Raw genomic sequence first — 23,513 nt, 5'->3', positions numbered from 1 at the left:
GCCTGGGGGAGAAGCTGTAGATGCTCCTGCTATAGGTTGCAGATTGGAGGCAGAAGCTGTGTTTGCTAGGAGTGATGAGCCCTGACCTTAGCAGTCAGTGCCTGCCACATGTCCAGCCCCTCCTGGGAAGCAGCAGCGGCACAGCTACCTCCCCATGACTGGACAAAGGGAAAATGAGCAGAGGAGGTAGCTGTCTTTGCTCACTGCAATTGTCAGCTGCCTTCAGCAGCACTGCCTGGGCCTTGTGCCAGTCCTGGTTTTTGATGATGGGTGATGCTGCAGTAGAAGAAATCATTGCCATGTGTATTTCCAAACAAAGTGCTAGTAAACTGGAAATATTTCTAAGCCACCTGGAATAAAAGTCAACAGGTCCCTGCTGAGTTTTCCAGGTACGATTGGGGTGCAGTAGAAAGCTGTTCTATAGGGAATCTATTCTGTAGACTGGGCTAACAATGTGAAGAACTAAGTATAGAAACTTATGAAACTAGCTGTTGTCTGATTACAGCTGCACAGTTGAACAAAATTTTTAAAAAGTGCAAAGAAATCTTTTTTTAATGTTAAACATATGCTTTTTAAGCTTCCTTCCACTACAGTGTGGTAGGAAACACTACAATGCTCCTTTTGGAGCTGTTAAAACTGATCAAGTTCAAAAGTCTGGAAAGAAAGGGAGCAAATGTGACATGTTACTGCTTGCAGTAAGTCTTTAATCAACTCTCTTTTTTTAGCGTGTAAACTGATTTCACGTGGCTGTCAGGAAGGGCATTGTGTGTCTCCTTTTTTCCTGTTTCCCCTCCAAAGCATTAGGTTTTGTGTCCACTGCACAAAATGAGTGAAGACTTAGATACATGTTACCAATTCAAGTGTGCCTAAAAATAAGATTGAGAGTAACCTGGGAGGAATTGGAGACTTTTTTCTATTTTCTAGACAATAAAAATCATTTCTGTAAAATTCAGGACAATGTAGCTGTCCACAAAGCTATTAGGGTAGATGTGAGAGAAGAGAGGCAGGAGTGTTCTCACTTAGCCAGGCTTGCAAGGTGCATTTACATCAAGACAAAACAGGCGGTTAAAAACATGATATTGTTGGGACCAAGCTCTCATTAAGATATGAAATCTAATCCTTATGGCCACTGACTTCAATGGGCAGAACATAAAGGGTTCAGAAATGTGATCACTGTGTCTAATGTAAATGCTTATAATGGTGGGCTCTGGGACATGCTGAGAGTGCAAATCCATTAGAGCATAAAATTTGATTTGCATGTATAGCCCTTCTCCCTTCCCCCTCCCAAACAAGGTTTGCAAACTCAATTGATGAAACCCATAGTGCCCTATTTGCAATGACAAAACATCTAAATCTCCACAGGCAAAATGCACGCTTTTGCTCAGCTTACTAAGGAGATGCTACTTATAAAAAAAGGGGGGGAGAGAGAGGAGAAAAACTGGCAGTCAAATTCTCTTCCTTCCTCCTCCACTCCCCTGCTCCCTTTTCAGTGTTTACGTCAGTGATTTCTGTACAGCTTGTTTCAGGGTATTGAGCGGAACAAAAAACACTAAGATACCACTTCAAAAATAACTCTGAGAAAGGAAAAGGTTTTGAATCTGTTGTTAAAAATAGTCTAGTGTAGCACCGGTAGCCTCCGGGGGACATTCCAGAGCTCCTCCTGAAAGAAGCCTTGTGCTTAGCGCTGTTCTGGGTGGCATCAGTCAGAGCCACACACCACGTGTTGGGAGAGACATGGACCCCATCTGCTCGAAACAGCAGAAAAGACCTCTCCCTGGATATTGTCTGGAGTGCAGATTAGCAGACTGCAACAAACATCAAATCCAGAATGTCAAACCCAGTGAGATTAGAAATAATAATCCAATTGCACAGATACAAAGGGAAAAGGCAAGGGAAAAGACCCATTCAGATGGGCTAGTGGATCTGCTGCCTCTGAGAGCATTTCGGGAAGAGAGGCCCAGGTTTCTGTGGTCAGTGAAGGTCTGGAATCCTGTGTTCAAAATGGATTTGTTGCTTAAGGTACATCTGTATTTTAGGCATGAGATTTATGGTGTCTGAATGATTTGTGCCTGAGTCTCGATCTGTGCTCCAGCTTTAGGCTAGCTCTGGACCATGCAAGGAAGAAGGCTTGAGTGAGTCTGCCGTGGGGTCCTGCAGCATGCAGCTTTGTGCCTGCCTGGACAGAGTTTTGGTCCCTTGTACCCTAATGTCTTGTAAATGGCATCAAGCAAATAAGTGACCTGGGCTGCTTCCGGTTGAATGCCTCAAGGCCGTTCAGGGCTTGGAGGTAGACTTGTTACTTATTTTCTTCCTTTGGCAATGTGGGCTCACAGAACATGGGTTAGGGAAATGCCCTGTTCACCAGACTGCCGTGGACAGAGCAGACAGTGTCAGGCAGGCAGTGTAACATCTGCCTTCATAGTAATTTCTTCTATATTTCTGATCTTTTGCTTTTGGAAAACTAGGTAAGACTCTTTGAATGGAATTTCTGTCTCAGAAAATATTTAGGGTTTTTCCTTATGTGTGAACTAAAAGAATAAGCATGCAAAAATGACATCACACTTTCTGTGAAAGGAAACTAAACAGAGAGAGAGAGAACTATGCCAATATACCAAAACAAAGCATACATTCTAGTGAGTTATAATTATTTTGCTAAATATACTTAGCAAACAGAAGGAAATAATTACTCTCTAGCTTATGAATGTACTGAAAGCCCAGAACAATATAATTGTATATCGACAGCACTAGCTTCAATTTCACAAGTGAAAGAAATGGCGTTCTAACCTAGATTGTATAAGCATGATGGGAGTATTTTCTGGATCCTATCCCACCTCCAAAACAGATATATAAATCACTGCTGCCTGTACTTAAGCTACAAGAGGTGGAGTTATGGGTTCAGTTTCTAGAATCAGTGAATCTTCTCTTTGCTGCTTCGCTTTGTAGAGATGCTACTGTCTAGAGCTGGAAGCCTGAAAACAGAGAAAGTGCCCTGATTGAGCTCAGAGGATGTATTGTAACAAATTCAAGGGTACTCACCTGTCAAGGATATAAACTGAACTGCAGGAACCAGAGGAACTCAAGAAAATAGCATCACTGCTCAAACATCCTTCTTTGCCTGATGAGTACTTACGCGCTTGTCACTGGGATGTGACTAGACAGGATTGCTGTCTGTGGTCTCCCTGACCAGCATGGGAGAGGTCAGGAACACAACTCCTTGCATTCCTTTCCCCTCTCCCTCCGAAATACCACCTTCTTGGCATCATGGAACCAGACATTTCTGCATCTACCCAGTAAAATACGAAGTGGAAACAGTTAAGAACATGAGTGCTGCTGACTTAAATCTTTACCTCAGGCAGCAATAAGCTCCCTGGCAAAAACAGAGACGTAACTGCAACCTCTTGCTCCAAAAGCCTGGTGCTCTAATTTGGCCACTTACTGAAGGATTTGTTTGTGTTTCACTCTCAATGGTATCATAGAGGGCAGCTAAGCAGTTTCAACACAGTTCTTCCAACCCCAGCTCACGGCGTTAGATGACAACTTCTCTGAAAACATAAAGGGGGAATAACAGTTTGAGCAAATCTTAGCTATTTTATGTCCTTGTGATTAAATGTTGATTTTTGTATTGAGCATTTCGGAATTATAAGATCTTGGTGAAGTCATACCTATGTGTCTCAGTTTCCCTATTTTCAAAATAATCATTTGTGACTAGCATTCCTGGTCATAAACCAGGACTTTTCTGTATTAGGGGCTGTACAAATATAACACAAAAGTCATAAGTATTCAGAGGTTGTGGGCCAAGTATAAGGCACGGAAGAAGAGAAAGAGAGACTAAGGAACAGTAAGACTATTGGATAACAAGGTAAATTGCTGATGTCCTGTGGCTCTTGGACAGCTGATATTTCTTTTTTTTTTTAATGGGTAAAGCCAGATTTTTGGTATGTGTTTGACAGCAGATAATGATGAAACTTTGTGGCTATTTTTAAATTACTTAATGGTAATGGAGTGCTGTAAGAACTGATATCTTTTCTTCAAAGAGAGTTGGTTGAAGGCTGAACAAATGGACAGAGGAACCTGAGTTCATGGTTCAGTTGGAGGTGGGACTTAGCCTTTCAGTGATGACAAAGATGGTCAATAAAATGTGGATAGGCTATGCAAGACTCTGAAAGTGAAGAGAGAGGATGTTGGATATATTGGAGAAGGAGAGCTCACAGAGAGAAAGAAAATGATGTTGTCAATATGATAGACAAGGAAATGACTTTCCAGCAGCAATCAGAAGGGCAAGATTGCCTTATGTTGAGGTCAAAAGGAAAACTGTTGCTGGATGACTGTGAGCTTGGATGAAAACTTTACTATGTTGGTGAGTAGGAAAAACTATATATTTTAGAGCTGTTGCTCAGAAAGCATAGAAAATGCAGGTGCTGCTTGGCTCTGAAGACCTTGCAAGGAGTTGGAGGTGAAGACTGATGTTCAGATTCACTGGCCAGAGTGATCTGCAGCAGGAGGAGTATGCAGTGACCAAAAAAGGAGATAGTAAGAAGTTATCTTAAGAGATGGGGAGATGCTCTCAAATGTAGCATAGCAAAAACAGATCTGACAGCTAGATATCTGAGCAGAGATGTCAGAGACCAGCAGAGAATTTAGTTTGGACAAGAGGAGCTCTGAGGCAAAGAAGCAGAAATGCAAGCTACTACTGGAAAAACAGTAGCTGAATCTGTGCATGCAGGTCCAATTACCCCAGGGGCTGTGTTTGGAGCTGGATGGTACCCACCTAAAACCAGAGTAAGCTGAGGCAGTTCCTTCAGGGAACAGGCTGAAGATACAGCTTGTGTGAGGGACAGCCACGGAGCCAAGTGAACATGAAGTATCAAGCACATGTTGGTTCATTAGCTAAGGCAGTGGAGGCTGAGGAGTATGAATACAGGATAGTTGGTGGTTCAGGTCTTTGCCTACCAGCCTATTCAGACTGTGATGAGAGCATGATGAGTGGGATTGAAAGGTGGAAAGAAGTCTGGAGAAGATCTAAAATGGAGAAGAAAGAAGACACTCCAGACAGTGACTAGCTGTTTTGTTCAGTGTACTGAGAGATGTTGAGAGCTGGACAAATTTTGGAGAGGCAAGACTCCAAGAATGGACTCCAAGATCTTAGAGTATGTGGGTAAAATGGAGAGTGAAAGCTTAACAAGAAGACCTAGCAGGAGTGAGGATGGTTATAAAGAAGATGAGAAAGGATGGGATTGCTGAGGGGGTTAGGAAGGGGGGATAGAAGTAACCACATGAGAGGTTCCTTATACTTGAACAAAAGTGAAGATTTGAGAGAGGGAAATGGGGAAGATTTCTGGGGGAAAAAATGCAAGATACCTTGCATCAAAGGAAGTCAGAATAAGAAGAGGGGAGAGTTTGCGGAGCAAGTCAAACATGGTGAAGAGGCAGCCAGGAGTGTGTGTAGGAGTCAAGCATGAAAAATAGATTTTTATCTAGAAAAATAAGCAGGAGAGAATGAATATGGCATGGGGGCAGTAAGCCTAGTCCTAGAAAAGAGGGCATTGCAAAGACAGCAAGACAGGAATGGGAAAGGAGCAAATATTGCTTTGCAGGGTCAGTTGACAAAGAGATCGGTTTGAGATAACAGGAGGAGCAAGGAAACTAAGGTGGAGGAGGGAAGATGAACTAATAGGGCTTGCCAGCAGCAGCAGGGCTACCTTTTGGCATAAGAAAACCTTGTCAGTGCCAGAAGCAGCAAATTGCCTCTTTTTCAAAAGAGATGGGGATCAGCTGTTCCAGCAGCAGGCACATCCCAAATGCTGTCCTGCTTGCAAGTCCTTTACAGCTGTTGAAAGAGGGGTATATGTGGGATGACAGCACTCATCTCCCCACCCTTTCTGAAGCAAGCAAGAAGAGCAAGCTCCAGGGTTCTCATTTCAATGTTTCTGCTGGCCCCATTCCCTCTTAGCAGCAAGAGCAAATTCTGCCCTATTCTGTCTGATTTTCTTTCCCCCTTCCCAGCAGTTCACTAGGGGTTTCTTACAGAGAAATGGAAAGGACTTAAACATTTGGGGTAGGAGAAAAAAGGGTCCTAGGGGAAGGCTGAGCTTAGAGTGGACAGGGGGAAGAGGAGGGTGGGGAGAAGGTTTTCAAAATCCAGTCTTGCTTTCTAAACTTAAGGCTGACAGGCTTTATGCTGTCTTAGTATGGGGGAAAGAAYGCAAAGGGTAAGAAGGATGCAGAAGAGCTGCTGTGGCTGATGCTGTGGTACAGAAGAGGGAGTTGAGCTAAGGGCAGAGGGTAAAAAATGTCTTCAAATTATACAGCCTTTTCTATCTGCTGCTCCCCATCCTACAGTGGAGGAGATTAAAACAGTTGAACCCCATCATTTGACAGGATCTGGCAGGTAAGAGGGCCTTTCCAAAAGCTGAGGAGTTCTTAACGGCATGTACAACCCCTTCCCAAGGGATGTGGTCCTCCCTCTGTAGGGAAGAGGTAGAAAGCCATAAAAGAATGAGATCAAGATTAGTATTTGCAAATCACTGTCCAAACTCCTTGAGGTGTCAAAACATTGCAGGTGGTATTCAGAAAGAAAGGGCAGTGTTTCATGTGGACCTTGAGAAAGGAACAGGGTTTGGCTCCAGTGGGGTAATGGGGCAGCTGCAGATTTAAGAACAAGTAGTTTTGTATGCGACTCTCCTTGCTTACATCTGCATTTTGGTGTATAATTTGCACATTTCACAAGAGTGCTTTCAGATGGTCCTGTGAATGTTTTATGAGCTGTTAAGAACTGGAGTGCATATAAATGAAAGTGTGCAGCCACCGCTGCGTGGGGAGGGCATAGATGCCTATTTTGGGCTGACAGAGTGATGTTCAGTCAACATCTTGAGCAGCTGCTGGCCTCCTGAATACATCAGTGGTGCTTAACTGCTTACCCACCACATCTCCCTTATGAACACAGCTCCCAGGTTTAATGCAGCATTGTTCTCATTTTTGTCACTGGGCACCTGCAGATGTGCACCTGTGGAGAGTGTATACACAAAAGTAACACACATGCAAACACAGAAAGAGTCCATCTGAGAGTGACAGCCTTTGTATTATGGATACTTATATCTGAGATGGTCCCCATAGGAACATGGTCACTGGAAAAGAATGGGCTCCTTTAGGGCATAACCCATCTGACTTATTTTACATATGTCTTTAAAGACAATATGAATTATGGCCTGCGAGGAGGTAGTAGTGCTTTTCTATAGGTGTGTTTTGTAGTAGAAAACCTCACAACTTTGGTACACAATAAATGGAGAGAAAAGTAATGAAACAGCTATAAGCAATAGAGAACCATTTAGATCTTCTGAATTCAGAGTGCAAAAATTGCTTCACTTTCACAGATGTTCATTACTTGCTCCAGTCTACCTTATCTTTTCCTATCCTTGTCTCTTCTCCTTTCTTTCTCTCTCCTTTTGTCAAAATTTTTCAGTTTCTGAGACAAGAGAGCCTCCCATGAAGCTGCTGCCACCTGGAAAAATGTCCTTGTCTCTTCATCATCTTCTCAAGTGGCAGCAGAAAATATCTTTTTCTCCCTTAATTTCTCTCCCTCTTTGCTGTGTGCTTTCCTTTGCTGTAACCATGGAGCATACCTTACAATATATTATAGGGGGTGTTTGGGTGGAAGACATTTTGCCAAACAAGATTAAGCTTGTGATGAAGCTGGGAGGAGCATGCCACTAACAATTTTTTTCCCTTTTAACACTGCTTCATTTTGGAGGGATGATAAACTATAGCTGATGGTGAGAGGTGGTAGAGCTGTGCCTTGCCACGCTTGCAAACCAAATGTAGAGCAGCCATCCACAAAGGAGGGTACTTGGTCAGGCTGTGTTTTTTGTTGGGTGGAAGCGCTGAACAAAAGTAGTGCTGCTCCTTTGTATGAGGTGATGTGCACAAACATGCAGGGATTGTGTTTCCTTGGAAGAATTTAAAGTGCCATTTCTTTTCAGGAATCGTATACTCTTCTGTTTTTCTTTTCCCCTCTTTTCTTTCTAACCGCAGGTACTACATGAGCCCCTGATTGACGAGGATCCTGTTTTCATTGCCACATGCACAGAGAGGGAGCTGCGCAAGAGGAAAAAGAGGAAATTCAGTCTCTGGGTTCGGCAGTGCTCATCCACTGGTTTCATCTGCCAGGTGGGTTTTACCTCTTAAGATGTCCTGATTGAGTTCCTAGTAGGCACATGTGTTGCAGGACCAGTGGTAACAGTCACTTCTGTTCGTAGCCTTGCCAGGGGCTACAGTCTGAATGCAGCAGGCCTCTGACTCCCACAGATACTAGATCTGAAGGCTGGTGGCAACAAGTTCCCAATGGTCTGTTTGCTGTATGATTTAACTGAGGGTGCCTGTCTCTAACACTGTCCCTCTGGCTGCCAGCCCTAAGCTCATTAAATTGAAACAGAGTTACAGGATCTGTCCATTTGTACATCCTAAGTTTATCTAAACATCTAGGTACTGTGACTCCTGTCCTTTTTAATGAGTCAGCTCCTTTCTCCAAGGAGGATAACACTGCATCTGTGATAGCCCGCTGTGTCCAATAGGCTAAGTCAATATGCTATCAAGATACCCAGTTTTCTGTGAGCAACATGTGAGCAGGGTTGTGTATTACATCTTTTTTCACACCTTTGCTTCTCTGCCAAAGAAATAAAATCTGACACGACTTCAAGAAGATGTGTGAGCTTGAGCGGGAGAGACATGTTAAAGGATTTGTATTTGGTGTGTTGTAAAGCACTGGGGACAAATTTTCAAATTCTCAGAATCTGCAGTTGCTGACATATTTTTTTAGCTCTCTTGAAAATCTGGACATTTATTTTGATATCTAGAGGTGAGGGGGTGGATATTTTCTGATATTTCTTTTTCTCAAGAGCTTCTGTGGAAACTTGGTGTCATGCATGTTCCAGAGCAGCGATTCTGAAGTGCAGGTACGACACGCACACTGACTGCTCAGACCGAATGCATGTCAAAACTGCAGGGCTTGTGGATTTACTGTGGTTGAACATACGTTCACAGTAAAATCTGATCTGTGAATCACTACAACTGTTTGGAGAGCTATGCAAGAAAAGAGGCTACCTGGAAACAGGAGATTGCATTTTCAGCAATGCAATCACACTTTATCCATCCAGATTTTACAGCAGTTGTTTCATCCAACAGAATAGGCTCACCTTGTGAAGCGTCCTTGGAAGTTTCTGTTCTCAAGGTTTTTGTAGTCATTTGCTATACAGAGGCAGTGTCGTTATCTCCAAGATGAACTCCTTCTGTCCCCCATGCAGCTTATTACTGAAGCATAATGGGTACAGAAAGAATAAAGTTTGCTGATCTCCCTTGCCATGCCCGTCCCCAGCCAACCACCACCAAACTAATAAATCTTCAGGTGTGCCAGAGGCTTCAGATTCTGAACTATAAGTATGTCGCATCTCTCTTCCTGTCCATTGAGAGAGTAAATTAATGGAATGTCAATTGAAACAGAATAGATGCTCAGCACCCCCCTAAGCCTCTTGCTCCCTTAATGAAATAGATACGCTTCACTTGCATCCAGATGACATCCAGAATCTCCTTAACAGCCTTCTATCTTCATTCCATGACTTGGCTCTAATTATCATTGTGCTAAAATGATTGGATGATAGGGACCTTAGAGAAGGGTGAAAATGAATATTCAGGAGCATGAACATTCATGCTAAAGTGGAAAAACCTAGTCTCGGGAGGGGCGTCTTCAACTGTGGTACATTTGAAATGCCACCCACATTCAGTTGTGTTGCTACCTTACCTGCACACTTACAAAGAAACTTGAGCAATCCAGAGCACTTATTTGGTGGCTACTTGTATTATTTACTGTATTAAAGAGAGACTTTTTTCTGTGTTTAACATATGGAGAGAACTGATCTAAACAGGAAAATAATTTGATATTTTCCCCTCTGTGTGTGCGCACACCTTCCCCTCCATCTCTTGTGAAACTGCCATCGTCAGGAAGGACTTGTTGCTTAATGGACAAGGACTGACTGGTCTGCCACCTATGTGCTCTCAAAAAAAGCTCACCACTACCACTTGGAAACATTTGGAAATTCTGTAACACTGGATGAATTTTCTCATTGTTTCTGCATGTTGACATCAAGGGTCAGTTTACTCAGGATAGAACTTCGTAAATCAGGTTAATTCAGTTTCAAAAGTCTGAAAAAGATATAGGTATAAAAAGGTGAAGCAGCCCAGGTGAAGGAGAGAGCTGAGCAACATACCATTGGCTCTCAGAGAGGGAAGGAAACTCAAGAGGTTTGTGATGCTCCTGACCCAAAGCAAGGTCCTCTAAACCTTTGTGGTTTGTGTGATGTTAAAAATATCTATTTGGGGACATCCCAGTTCTCCCAGTGGTCTGTTTTTCCTCGAATGAAAAGATCTGTTTGGTTGGTTTGTTTGTTTTCCTAACATAAAATACACATCAGTGTTTTGAAGCCGCATGTAGATGTACTCTGTGAACAACTCCTAGTTGGCAGCTCACTGGGTAGTTGCTAATGTTCAGAGTTTTAGGTTTTTGACTCCTCAGATTCCTCTGTTTGCTTGTTCTCATGAACAAAACTCTGAATCACTTTTTTGGTGTAAGTAAATACACCAAAATACACTTCTGTCTGATGGCTCATCATTTGCTTTTTATAAGCAAATGGTGTTTGGTTAAAAATTCTGCTAAGTCATTTATGGAACAAAAGTGACATAAAACCCAAATATTGCTTGTGAGTATAAGAACATGCATAGGTTTATATATGCATAATATAAATAATGTATATATATTAGACTACTTTTCTAGCTCTGGTTCCTGTAATACAAATGACTCCAGTACTGACAATTAAGTCTCTGTTTTAGGATGGATGCTCAATTTCAGATCATAGCTCTGCTTCAGAGTTTCCAAAGCAAAGCATCATTTTGCAGTGAATAACTTTGTTGTCGAGTACCTTTCACGGTCAGCTAACCAACTGGGAACATGCAGGAAGGGCAGATCACTCAAACAACATAAATGTACATCTACAGCAGCTTGGAACGTGAGCAAAATTTTTTAGAGGTTTAGAAGGAAAATAAATGCCCTGCTGCAGGAAGGCTGACTTTGGCAAAGTAGGCAGCAAAACTGCCCTGATAGCGTTGCCTCTTTCACTTGTCTTTGACCCTGGAAACCAAGGTGGCGACAACTGCTGTTGCAGGGGAGGGCTTGGGATAATCTCATTTCTTGCTCTCTAGTTCAGTGAGAACAGCAAGCTCAACTTTCAGCTCCTTGGCTCTCCTTCCCTGCTCCATCTTCTCCTTGCTTTCCTCCTTTCCATAATGGAAGCCCACCCCCACCAGGCAAGGACCCTTCATTTGTAAAGCAGCAAAAGTTGATTTTGCTTATCCTACTGGGAAGCCTTGAACTAGCTTTGGGACTATTCCTTGCTTGCAAATGTTCAGTGCTGGAGAAATTGCAGTCACTCCCAGCTCTCCTGCTTGATCACCCGTTTTGCATTCTTAGTTACCCTTTTCAGTCAGGCAGAGCAGTTTATGTTGGTATTGTATATAGAGAAAATAACATTAAAATAAAATCAGCAACCCACCTGCTGGCTGAAAGCACCCTCTTTCTTCAAAACACTTTGCTTGAAAGTGGGAGCTCTAGTGAATTCCTACCCCTGCCACACATCTGCTGTGTGGCTGTGGGCATTCCACCTCAGGAATTCGATTTCTGCATCTGTAATCCCAGGATTGTAATGATTCCCCATCTGTGGCCACACAAACTCTCCTGGCTGCTGCCATGCTGCGTGCCAAGATCGCATTCTTCACAGCAGCAGAAGCCAGGCAGTGCTGTTCCCTCTGCTCCCGAGGCAGAGACCTGCACTACCAGCAGCAGCAGATGGGATTCCTTTGGCACTGCAAGGCCAAAAATGCACAAGTAAGTAGTTCGAAGTCAGCTTAGTACTAAGGTAGGGGAAGGTAGATATGAGGGAGAGAGGTCTCTTATACAAACAATAGCTAGTTTTTCACAATATTAACTCCTTCTCAGTTACTAATACAGAAGTATTTGGGGTTTGTAAGGTGCTGGCGGAATCAGATCTGGAAAGCACTACACAGTTACACTCCCATAGTAGCTCTGTTATAGGCAGACTGATTATATTTGTTTCCCTTGAGAATGCTACGCTTGGCAGCAGTGGCATTTAGGTTGGGTTGTTCAGAACAACTCATATAGATCTGAGTGTAAGCTCAGACAATGAGCTGACTGTCCAGTGTATTTCCCTACATATGCATTGCCACTAAGGTATTTTTCTAATCAGTATTTTAATATCTTGATTACCAGTTAAATGACCACAGTAGCTTAGAAATCTATCTTTCTTTTTTTCTTAGAGTATTTATTTGCAGAGTAAGTCATCCACTTTAAATCAAAACTCTAGATGTGTCAGTTTTATTTCCCTCTTTCTCTCAAAGTCTGGAACACTTGCTTTTAAAAGATGTGCATAAAAGTGATTTGTAGGTCTCTCTAGCACTAGAGCTTATCTAAAACTGCTGAAAGTTTCCAAATATTCAGGGTTAGTTATTTTATTCTGGCAGGACACATCATGCTTTCGCTTTTGTTCTCATGTGTGACTCGCAAGGAATGAACATGGCCATGAATAACTGTTAATAAGTGATACTTAGTCCTTGCATAACATCTCCTGGACAAAAATGTTTTCTGGTCATTTTACAGATGGAGAAAGGAGCATAAAAAGCTGGTGGCTTGCTCAGAATCCCACACAAAGTCAGGCAGGATTAGGTATTCCCACAGTGTCTAGTTCTGGACCACAGTGCCTCTGCGCAGACACAAACCAAAAGATGGTTCTGACACAAAGAGTCATCAGTCAGCAAAATGAAAGGCAATAGATTGTAGAGAGCAGTGCAGAGACAGTCAGGCAATATTAATTGCCATGATAGGCAGTAATGGAATTAGCTCATCAACCTAATTATTCACTTAAAAAACCTTGACATCATGGCAGAGGAGGAGGAGAGATGACTTTATGGATGTGTGTATCATTTCCTATTCCTTGGGATGTAATCTGTTCTCTGAGGCTATTCTGGGCCATCCTTCTCGCCACCCACCCCTCCCCACCAACTGTGTGGCCTCTGCACTTGGATTTGTTCATTGGCAGAAAGTTCTAGCAAGAATGTATTTAATTTTCACTAATGTTTCTGTTAAACCTCTCTCTTGGATTTATGGTGTCCTTTAGATCCTTTTGCTGGGACTGAATTTGAGTTTCCACCTTTTGCTGCTTACCCTGAAGAAAGAATGAGTCAGAACAGATTAAGAAAAAGAATTGTGTCCCTGCAGCTCGAGTCTTCCCACATTACTGACCTATCAATGGCTTGTATTATAGTAGCATTTAAGGAATACTACCCGGATCAGGGTGGCCCCCAAATGAGAGCATAAAAAAATGACTCTCTCCCTGAAGAGCTGCAGTCTCAGTAAAAGCGAGTTRCGCAGTTGCACAGATCAGTGGCAGAGCTGGGAATGAACCTCAGCTTGCCTGGCTCAAACTGCAGTGCCTCAGCTGCTGCCTTCTGTTGCTTTTTCTACTGCAGAATGTCTTTATTTCTTACAGTATTTCTCAGTTGTAGCAAACAAGAAAACAATATAAACATCATGCTTTTATAATAAATGCTGTAGTTCATTCTTGATTACTTACAGGATAAGTACAGCTATCTCAAATAACTTAATAACCTTGGTGATTTTACACAGTAAGCACTTATTTCCAGAGTCCCCTATAATCAGAATTAAGGGAATCTGAGAAGGTGCCCTGAAGAATTTATAATTTCACAGCGTATCACATAAGTGCATTCAGTTGCTTGTTAAGCTATAATTGATTTTACCCGTTCCCTTTGGAAAGAGGAAAGGGAGGGGGAAATAAGCCTGGGGTGAATTTGGTTTTCAAGGTCAGAGTTGCAGGAGAGCTAGCCATCTGTGTTTAATAAAGYTACTCAGAAATGTTGTTGTTTCAGCCTGTTTAAGTTCTGTTTAGAGAGTAGTCTGAGCGGATGGGTTTTTTTAAACAGTGCCTGGATAATTTCACTGTCGGTGAAACAGTTGCATCTGGAGTGCACAGGTGTAGTGTGCTGCTTTGAACAGATTCTCAAGGTCAGGCTTTGGCTGAGAGGGGGTCCCAGGAAATCTGATCACCTTCGGTCCTCAGTCATTATTGCTTGGAAAATCCTGTCCACTTTCTTCCTTTGACTCCCACCAACTGGCTCTGGCTGTTTAATGCATGTAGATCTCTATTGTCAGCACCTCAGAATCTCAAATCTTAATTGAAAGTCAATAATTCTCTTGCTTGCCAATGTTAAATGGGAAGGTAGCTTTTCCAGTTGTGTGGTGGGCCAGCCCAGTTCATTTCTCTAGAATTTAAAATCCTACTGTGTTTCTAGATGTATGGGAGAAGTAAACATCCAAATGTAACCCAAATGCAGAGATGTCTGGCAGTGTTTGCAGGTGTTCCCAGTGTCTATTTTTAGGTGGAAGTGAGGGTTATTATTTAGTTCCAGTCCGTGGTGCTTGGGGTTTTACTGATGCTATTCACAGTTACATGGCCAGTATGATATTCTTTTCCTTTCTGCAGCTGTTCTCACTCAGTGCAACTCTGCCTGAAGGAGGATGAAAGCAATAGAGCCTCCTTACTTAATAGTATTGCCATAGGAACTCCACCCGCAGATCGAATCTCTTTGTGCTAGGTGCTGTATAAATACAGAACAAAAAGATAATCCCTAGCCTGGCAAGTTTGTCATGTAAATGCAAGATGGAGGCGTAAGCCTCCCTCAGCAAGTCACTTCCGTTCAGGCATCTTTCAGCATGCCCAGAGACTCTGCAAGCAGAACTTATACAGCATTATTTATTGGCTAATACATACAGCAGACAGCTAGGACTAAAACACTGCTAAGCACTTATATACTCGCTGTTCTCAGTGAGCCTACACAAGCTAGGCAGTCATGTTGCTCCTTGGAAATCAGCCTTGTTGCTCCTTGGAAATGAGCTGGGTCCTTAATATTACTGAATTGGCATCTTCTGATTTTTCTTAAGGTTTTTTACCTCCTTATGCAAATATTTTTCTTATTTAGCTGCTAACTATTATCCTCTCAATAGTTACACCACTTCTAACTAACTGTGGTGTAACTGTTAATCACTATCTGACTGATACTTTTCTTATTTTGTATCCCTCAGTTACATATCTTTTCACAGCTCAACAGTAATTTGCTCAGTAAAACTGAGCCATGGTTGTGCAGTTGTGCGGTACCAGAGTGAGGCCTCAGATCACGGACCTGAGCTGGGCTGACAGTTACAGCGAGGGAGCCTGGTGGAGCAATGTTAAGAGGGTGGTGGTACCAATGCATAGCTTAGCAATTGAATTGTAGGGGGGTTGCATCCTTTCTAAGATGGGTACTGTAGAGCAAAAGGAAAGAACTTTGCAGAGCCTAGCAGTTGTTTCCAACCCAGCAGGAGAAGAGCAGCATGGCAATAAATAAAAATGGCCTTGTTTGGCAACAATAGCTGGGTGACTGGTGTCATAGGACAAACATAGGCAGGAATCAATATAATGAAAAGGTAAAGGAAGAGCTGAACAGGGAGGGCTAAACCATGAAGGCTGGTTTCCATTTTCCAGGCCCAATTCCATTTGATGCTATAAAGAAGTGGGAACAGATGGAAGGCTGGCATGGTCAAGGCAGATAGGCAAATGTTCTTTGAGGCAGTGCACTGTCTGGTATCAAGATACACATAAGCAAGGCCAAGGGAAAGAAGGATGGTTGCAGTAATTGAGATGAGAGCCAGGTGGTTCTTAGGGATGTGAATGAATAGGAAAAGCTGTATCTTAGAGGTGTTATGCATAATGAATCTGCCTGACTTAGATGTGGCTGGCCTTGGAGAAGCTAGGGAGAGAAGTCTGTATCTGATACTGCTCAGGTTGTCGGTTTGCCATAAACCATTGTAGTGTCCTCAATGATGAAGAAATCATGTGGAGGAAGGGTGTCAGTGGGAGGAAGACAAAGAGCTTTATTTTTAGCCATATTGGGTTTGAGGTGTTGACTAATGTATCTAGCAGTTTCTCTCTGCCAGTCTCACCAATGTCTTGTTAGAAACTTTGAAGAACATGTACAGAAGAAATAGAGGTTTGCCATTCCTCAGCACAGAGATGTTAGCTAGGTCTGTGTGTTACCATGGATTGAAATCATTTGGAATAGGAGACAGAGGGAGAAGAGAGGGGGACCAAGGAAAACACTTTGTAGGGAACCCCAAGAGCTGCTTGTGAACAGGATGGGCAAGCTGCGTGTCCTTTGAATGCTTTTTTTGCAGTAGTCTTTAGAGAAGTAGGAGGAGAATAAGGAGAGGATAGAATCAATGGAAAGATCCAGTCTCAAGAAGACCATGGTCAGTGGTGCCAATGGTTGCTGAGGAAGAGCTAGACCTAGGAACTGGTTGAGAAGAGAGCATTAAAAAGGGGTGGGATATTGACTGCAGAAGGTTTGGGATGGGATTGGAGGGGAGGATCTCTCAACACTGATGGTAACAGGAATAGTAAAAAAAAAAAAGGGGTTTAGGTAAGAGGGGAAGACAGAGTGAGGTAGGATCTAGAGAGTGGTGCAGAATGAGCAATTGAGTATTTGGCTGTGAAGTCTATAGAAAAAAAAAGTTGTTTTTTTCAATAGCTGTTCAAGATCCAAAAAGTGTGACTGTACCATTCTTTGTTTCCTTGCTTTCATAGCTGCATCATCTGAAAACTTGGTTCTGTTTTGCGGTTGTTTGGGGTCTGCCCTATGTTAGATATTTTGCACAATGTAGCCTTCAAAATCTTCCTCCTGTTTATTACTACTCCCCATTTTTTTCTTCCAAATGTCATCTATTTTGCTTGAGAATTGTACCCTGGGGTGCTTCAATTATGTATGAATGCAGAGTATTTGGGATGTGCTGTTCACAAGTGCTTTCAGTTTGCCATCTGAGCTTTGAACAGGAACAGAATAACCAATATTTTAGTTTCTAGGGCACTCTTAAATGTGCAGTCAAGATACAGCTTTTATTCCTAACTGCTCATTTTTTACCCCAATTCAYAGCAAGACCTTATGAACCTTCCACATGAATTTTCCATAGATAGTAGATGCCAGCACAGAGCAAGAAAACCCTGTTTAGCATGAATGTCTACTCTGAGACCTTAAGCAGCAGTGATTTCTGTCTGACTGTTCTTCCTTTCTCTGGTAGCTCTCTCTAGCAGTCTGTCCCTGTAGCCAAACATGCTTGTTTTGAGTTTCTGAATGACAGATTAAATTGCCTCTCATCTGTCAACATATGGAATCTCCTGTTTAGAACTGTGATGTCTTTTCTCATTGCTGCTATGTAGGTAAACTGGCCTTTCCAGAATGGTTTGCGGTATTTGTTTTTCCTCTGTTTTGTAAGAGCTCAGCACAGTCTTTACAAATAGCTTGTTGCTCTGCCATATGGTATATTGATTTGATATCTACTTCCACATTTGTGATGGAAGGAAGCAGAAGCAGTTGCAGTGGAAGGGAAGGCAAAGGTGAGCCAGAGACTGTGAAAATCCTTTCTTATTGTCAGTTTTTTTGGGGGAAGAGACTGATAGGTTGCTGCATGGAGAGTGAAGGCAGAAAAGAGGATGGTTTGAGGGATGAGTTAAAAGGAGTGGGAAGAGAGCTTGTATTGTGCACAAAGGATTAAAACACATTGGATAAAAAGAAGTAGGGCTGCACSAGATAGAAAGATGACAAAACTGAATGCATAGGCATGCTGGTAAGACAAGAATTGAGGGATGACTAGAAAAAGCTTCCTCCCTGTTCCAGCACTGCAGGGTAAAGAGCTTCAGCCTGTAGTTGCCTTGTAAGACAAATGATGTCACATCTTTAGAAAATCCCATTTGGTGTTGTAGATCGAATGTATTGATAGCCACTGGAAGCCACATGACTGTCACATCAGTAAGTGTGACCTCTGCAGATATTCGAGAAATGTTCCTTTGACTGTCACTCTTAGAAGCAGTACATGTTGTTGCCAACATCTCCATCTGTTGTCCTGCAGCAGTTCTAGGGCCAGTGCTTCTGATGTTGTTTTGCTGTTGGAGCATGTGGAAAAGGCACGAAGCTCTAACGCTGACACAAGGCAAATCAGCAGCTCTGGTGAATGAATTAACCAACATTTTTGAGGGAGCAGCTTCTGACTATGCCTGTGAAGTCAATTCATGACAATTCTGTGTTTTGTCTGCAGACTGGTAACTGCTAAATACCACATGTAATGAATTATAGAATGTAAGGGAATACTGTAGGCTTCAGTAGGCAGGATCTTAAAGATTTGAGGTAGAACTGAAATAAATCGGATGAGAGAAGGGGGAGAAGGAAGATAAGGGCCATATGGGATCGTAGCCACTTGCAAGAGTGTTCAAAGCTATGCCTTTGCCAATTGTCTGTATGCAGCTGCTGTTTTACAGAGGCCTTAATGCCTTCCAACATTGTGGAGCCATCACCTATCTTCCCAGTAGAACTGAACATGATAAAGCTTTGAATGATGCTTCTCCAAAACAAGAAATAATTGTGCCAGGAACAAGGGCTGTCCTTAGATAGGCAAGGAAATGCCCAAGGAGGGGATGTTAACACAGGGGGAGGCAGGAATGAGGGCAGGTTCAATAGCGGACTTGGACGTTTGGCTAAAGGACATTGAGGAAGTGAACAGAGCAAGGGGCCATAAGAATCGCAAGGTTGGTTGTTACAGGGACCCTTGAACGAGAGGGGAGCACAAAGAGAGAGTGCCAGATGCTCCAGGTGCACAGGGAACTCTGCTAGCAAAGTCTATGGTGTGTGGATCATCCTGATGTGAAAGTATTGATACATCAGTGGACAGTTGCATGGTGGGTATGCTCTTTAAAGTAGTGGCTTGTGGACCCAACCCAGCGCATGGTGAGGAACCAATTGKCCCACCAACAGCACTGGCAGATTGTCTCATACCTTCGGTAATACTCTGTAGGAAACACCAAATGAGCACCTAGTAAGAGAGGCTCTTGGGTGGCTAAGACATACTGCAATAGGAGAGCGGTTGTTGGACACTTTCCTAGACCTAGAGATGACTGCTTTGTTTTCAGCTCAGCTGCTAACCCAAGGTCAAAACTAATCTGTCTGCATCCTTTGTGTCTTCACTGCTTTGTCTGTAGATGTTAAGGGCTTGATGAAGGGTCTCTGTGCTGGCACACTAGTAACCTAATCTTAGTTTTGATACCAAAAATAATGCAATATCTCTGCCATTAACTTTGGAACAATCTGCCTTTTGTATGCATTCCATTGTTAAGCTGCTCTCTTGAGCCCCAATTAATAACCTAAATGACTTACTGTAATTAGCTAGTCCTCATAAGCTTAGCATTGGTGGAAGTGAAAATTTGACATCTTTCAAAATTGAGTGGAGCATTGTCGGAGATTCTACCAGCATTCCTACCTTTGTCCTCATCTGGAGATTATTTTTATCCAAAAGAGAATGTTTTTTGAAAGGTATATTTAAGGCTTTCTTTTAAAACATGGCATTCTTTTCTGGAGTTAGTGTGTATCCTGTGCTTGCAACAACTTTATTCTTTAGCACATTAATTACTTCAAAATACAAATCTCGTCTCATCTCTCAGAGGTTTCATACCTAACATATCCTCTGGGGTCTGTTGTATTATAGATGAATAGCCAGGGAACATTACATTAGTATGTCTCAAATACCAGTGCTGGGAGATGCACCATCTAAAAACAGGGAGAAACTAGTTTAATTGATTTTTGTTCACCTCTAAGATCATTGAGATATCATAAATTCCTGAGAGCACCACTGCAAACATGCTAGCATTTTTATTCTCTGGGCATTGTGATGAAGTTTCCTTTATGAAGGAGTTTGCTGATAAGAGAAATGGATGCATATACAGGAAAGCTGTGCTGTGTATTCTGGGTGGCTGAGGTCTCAAGCAAGTTTAGGAAAAGCTCGTGGATGCATCACTCCAACAAACGAGACAGAATTTCTTTCGCCTGTCCCTCAATGCCTTAGCAAGTTTGAGCTTTTCCTCTGATTTGAGTATTTTGGAGCCAAAGTCACAAAGGCATGTCTGGGCAAATTTTTCAGAAAATTTGCCTTTGTGTGTGTGTATTTAAATCTTCACAAGTCCTATGGAATTGCAAACTATTTTAGGGACTGAATACAGAGTTTGCATCTTCTCGTTTCTCTTGCCAGTGGGATATTTCTACTGACTTTAAGAGCAAGAGAAAAGTCAGGTGCCCAGTTGATCTTTAATAGGTGTTCAACTTCAGTGAAAGTTATGCTTGTAAAATACTGTCAATGAAATAAAATGGAAGGCTTTTATCCACAGAAAGGGTATGTGCTTTCTCCCTCTGCATGGCAAGGCATAAGACTCTTCTAGAGGGCTCACTTGGAGGAGTGAAGGAACAGCTTTACTTCAGTGCTCTTTTAATTGGTACAGGTATGCTAACTGTGCTGTGTTCAGTTAATTATAGTCACTTTACTAAGGGGCAAATGTTCCTGCTCTCTAGCACAAACAGGCATGTCCACCTACGGATGACGATGACAGCTCTCTCTAATTGTAAGAGTGATGTGGGCTGCCCCGTGGCAGGATACATGCTAAAGCTACTGCAGCCTGCTACAAAGGAGCTGGGCATTTAACTCTGAAAAGCAGCATATTGCACTGTACCCTGCCTCCTGGTTCAATCTGTTTTGGTGGGTTGTCTCCAAATCATGATCTAAGAAAAGGGGCTAAGAATTAGTGCTGTGCCTGGAGAGCCTGATTAGGATGTTCTGGCTGGTTAAGTATGTGTATTGCTGGCTCCTCATTTATGGGGGTGCACCCATGCTTACAGCACAGCCTAATGGCGACTGTCAACAGAAATAAATTTGAACGTTACTGCAGTAAAGCTAATGGGCCATTTCCTTCTGGTCATCTTGTAGAGGCCTTTTTTGGAACTGAAGTTTCCACACAGCCCTTTGGCTGGCAGCAATAAAGGCTGTGTAGATTCAGCATAGCGCATAATCTCAGTTATGACTTGAGATTTTTTTACTGCCAAACAAACAATCTTCCAACTGCACAACAGCGACAACCACCTCAGGAAGCTCTTAAGCTAAGGCAAAGGACCCTGTATTTATCTGTAGCTGTGCCAGCTAACCTGTGGTAGTTTTAAAGCAGCAGCCCCTTCAAAGGGGCTTTAAATATTAGCGGTTTTTAAAATGTATCTGCTGCCTTAATCCTCAGCTTGTCTCCAGTTGAGCAGGATGGTTGTGTTGACAATTGCATCTGCTCCCTCCAGATTCCTTGTAACCTTCTGATTTTTCTTCCTGTTTCTCATTTAAGATTTATGTCCATCTCAAGGAAGGGAGCGGTGCTGATGGGCTGGATGCTTTGAAGAACAAACCGCAGCTCCACAGTATGGTGGCCAAAAGCCTTTGTCAGAACGCGTCTGGAAAGAACTACATCATCTTCACTGGCCCTAGCATTACCAGCCTGAATCTCTTTGAAGAATTTGAGAAGCAAGGTGTGTATCTGGTGACTCACCGGGTTTTAATGCTGAAAGACCTAGGAGCCTCCTGCTACTGAATTCAAACTACTCCCGAAAGGCGTTGCTGCAATTTCAATACCTTATATAGATAGGTCAGTCATCTCTAGAAAAAGTCTCATTCCTGAAAAAGTACTATGCAGAGGTCTTTTTAAGTTGAGTTTATGCTCTGTGAATCTTCCAAATTCAGAATGAAGGTGTAAACCTATTTTAACAAGTGTATTTAAGGCTCTTGCTTTTGTTCTTTGCCTTAGAAATGTGAGGTCTAATCTTCTGCATGGCCTGGAGGGCTTCTCAAGGGATCTGCCTGTGATTTTTTTTGGCCAATTGTGAAAGACTAGGGATAGGATGAATCTTTAAAGGTGTGTCTTAGAAATTTTGGCTTAATATCTGTTAAAGATGTGATGTCTCACTGACAGTTATGTCATTGCAAAAACCTTAGTACGGTTTGTTTTTTTGCTGGTACAAACAGGCCTCGGTAGGGCAGTTTTTAAGTTTGTGAAGCATAAACTCTAAACCATCAAAAGCACACTAGCCAGCAGAATGACCATCAACATGCCAGTGTGGCTGTATCAGCCAGCTTCTTGCTAGTGCACAGAGTAAGCCCAGGACATCCTCTCTATCAAATGTTTCTTCAGCATAAGTTCTGCTTTTGGCATGCTTTCCATTGAAGAAAACTAAACCCACCTGGGGCATTATATTAATGAAATGTGGCCCACACCAGGGGGAAAGACGTGAAATTGAGACAGTATTTTGATTTCTGTTTAAAATTAGAATTCCACTGAGTTATACCAGTGCTGTAGCTGAGCCCCTCAAGCCTGCACTTCAATTTGCACTAGCACTGAGCACTGTCTCTGTTGAGCGCAGTACAGGACATAGCTCCTAAATTATTTTAGATAAACTGGAGACTCACAGAGTACAGTGGAATACCACCATACTCTAACAAAAGCAGTTATGATTTACCAAATGATACAACCAGCCATGTGGGAAAGAGGTCAAGCATATTTAGTGCTCACTGGCATTTTTCCTCTGACTGGAAACTGTTCTTTAGCAAATGACTGATTTCATGGCTGACTCTAACCATTACATTTTAAGACTACCAAAGCTATGATGCAAAATGTCTGATCACAAAACATAGAGGATACTCCACATACTCCCAGTACTTGAGGTGTTTCAAGTTTAGAAGTGAAGACTGTCAAACAAAAAAAATTGACTTCTGAGTCACACCCTTTATGCTCAGCTGGGGAAGGAGAAAGACAGTTACAGTTGGTTTGTAACCACAGAGAAAAAGGTGCAGGCCTACTGAACCAGCTGAATGTTTGCTACTTACAGGTAATTCAAATTGTTCACAGCTGTAAACTATTCATAGGCTTTACACTGAAGAGATTTCAGTTTCCTTCTTGTTTTGTTTTATGGTTTCATGAGATTTTTTATGATATTTGAGAGCTGTTTCCAAAATGAAATTTCTGATCTGATACACACCATCACTTCTGCTAGGGTTGAGACTAGGAGGGGGATGGACTAAGCATGTTTACTGGCATTTGCAAAACAGTTTGAAAGATGGTGATTATGGGGAGAACCTGAAAGCAGTGTTTCTGTTTAACAAGGACATGGGATTGTCTGCATTTGCCTCAGGGTACTAAGGGCCAGCTCACTACTTTGAAAAGGGAATGTTGAACTGGAAGGGCTATGAGATACGGGGAGAGATCAGATACTAGAGATGTCAAGCGGAGTTATGTCAGTAAAAGCACTGAAGGAGATGGTGTGTATTGACTGTACTGCAAAGCAGGTAATGTACGGCTAACACCTGTTGGCATCTCACTGCACTGGCTGCACACTTTGGGAGAGGCCAACAGAGAAGCCTGGACTCCTCAGAGAGATCTCTCCTAGTGTATCACAGCCACCCTCAGCAATGGCCTTGATGCTCTTCTAGCGTGCAGCTGGCT

At 42.5% G+C, this 23,513-nt stretch overlaps 1 protein-coding gene across 2 annotated transcripts in view; it reads left to right on the top strand.

Moving 5' to 3' along the window:
• Positions 1-23,513, top strand: part of PGBD5 (piggyBac transposable element derived 5) — a 64,125-nt gene that overhangs the window by 19,916 nt on the left and 20,696 nt on the right. For both annotated transcript variants that reach the window (XM_026073419.1, XM_026073418.1), the window contains exons 3-4: positions 8,029-8,163; positions 21,366-21,546. In XM_026073419.1, the coding sequence (XP_025929204.1) occupies positions 8,029-8,163; positions 21,366-21,546 (316 nt within the window). The remainder of the gene's footprint in view (positions 1-8,028; positions 8,164-21,365; positions 21,547-23,513) is intronic.

The sequence above is a fragment of the Apteryx rowi genome, unplaced genomic scaffold (genome assembly GCF_003343035.1).
Source record: "Apteryx rowi isolate R43461 unplaced genomic scaffold, aptRow1 scaffold_368, whole genome shotgun sequence".
Lineage (NCBI taxonomy): Eukaryota > Metazoa > Chordata > Aves > Apterygiformes > Apterygidae > Apteryx > Apteryx rowi.
The sequence above is the reverse complement of the archived record's forward strand: the minus strand, read 5'-3'. Positions and strand labels throughout refer to the sequence as shown.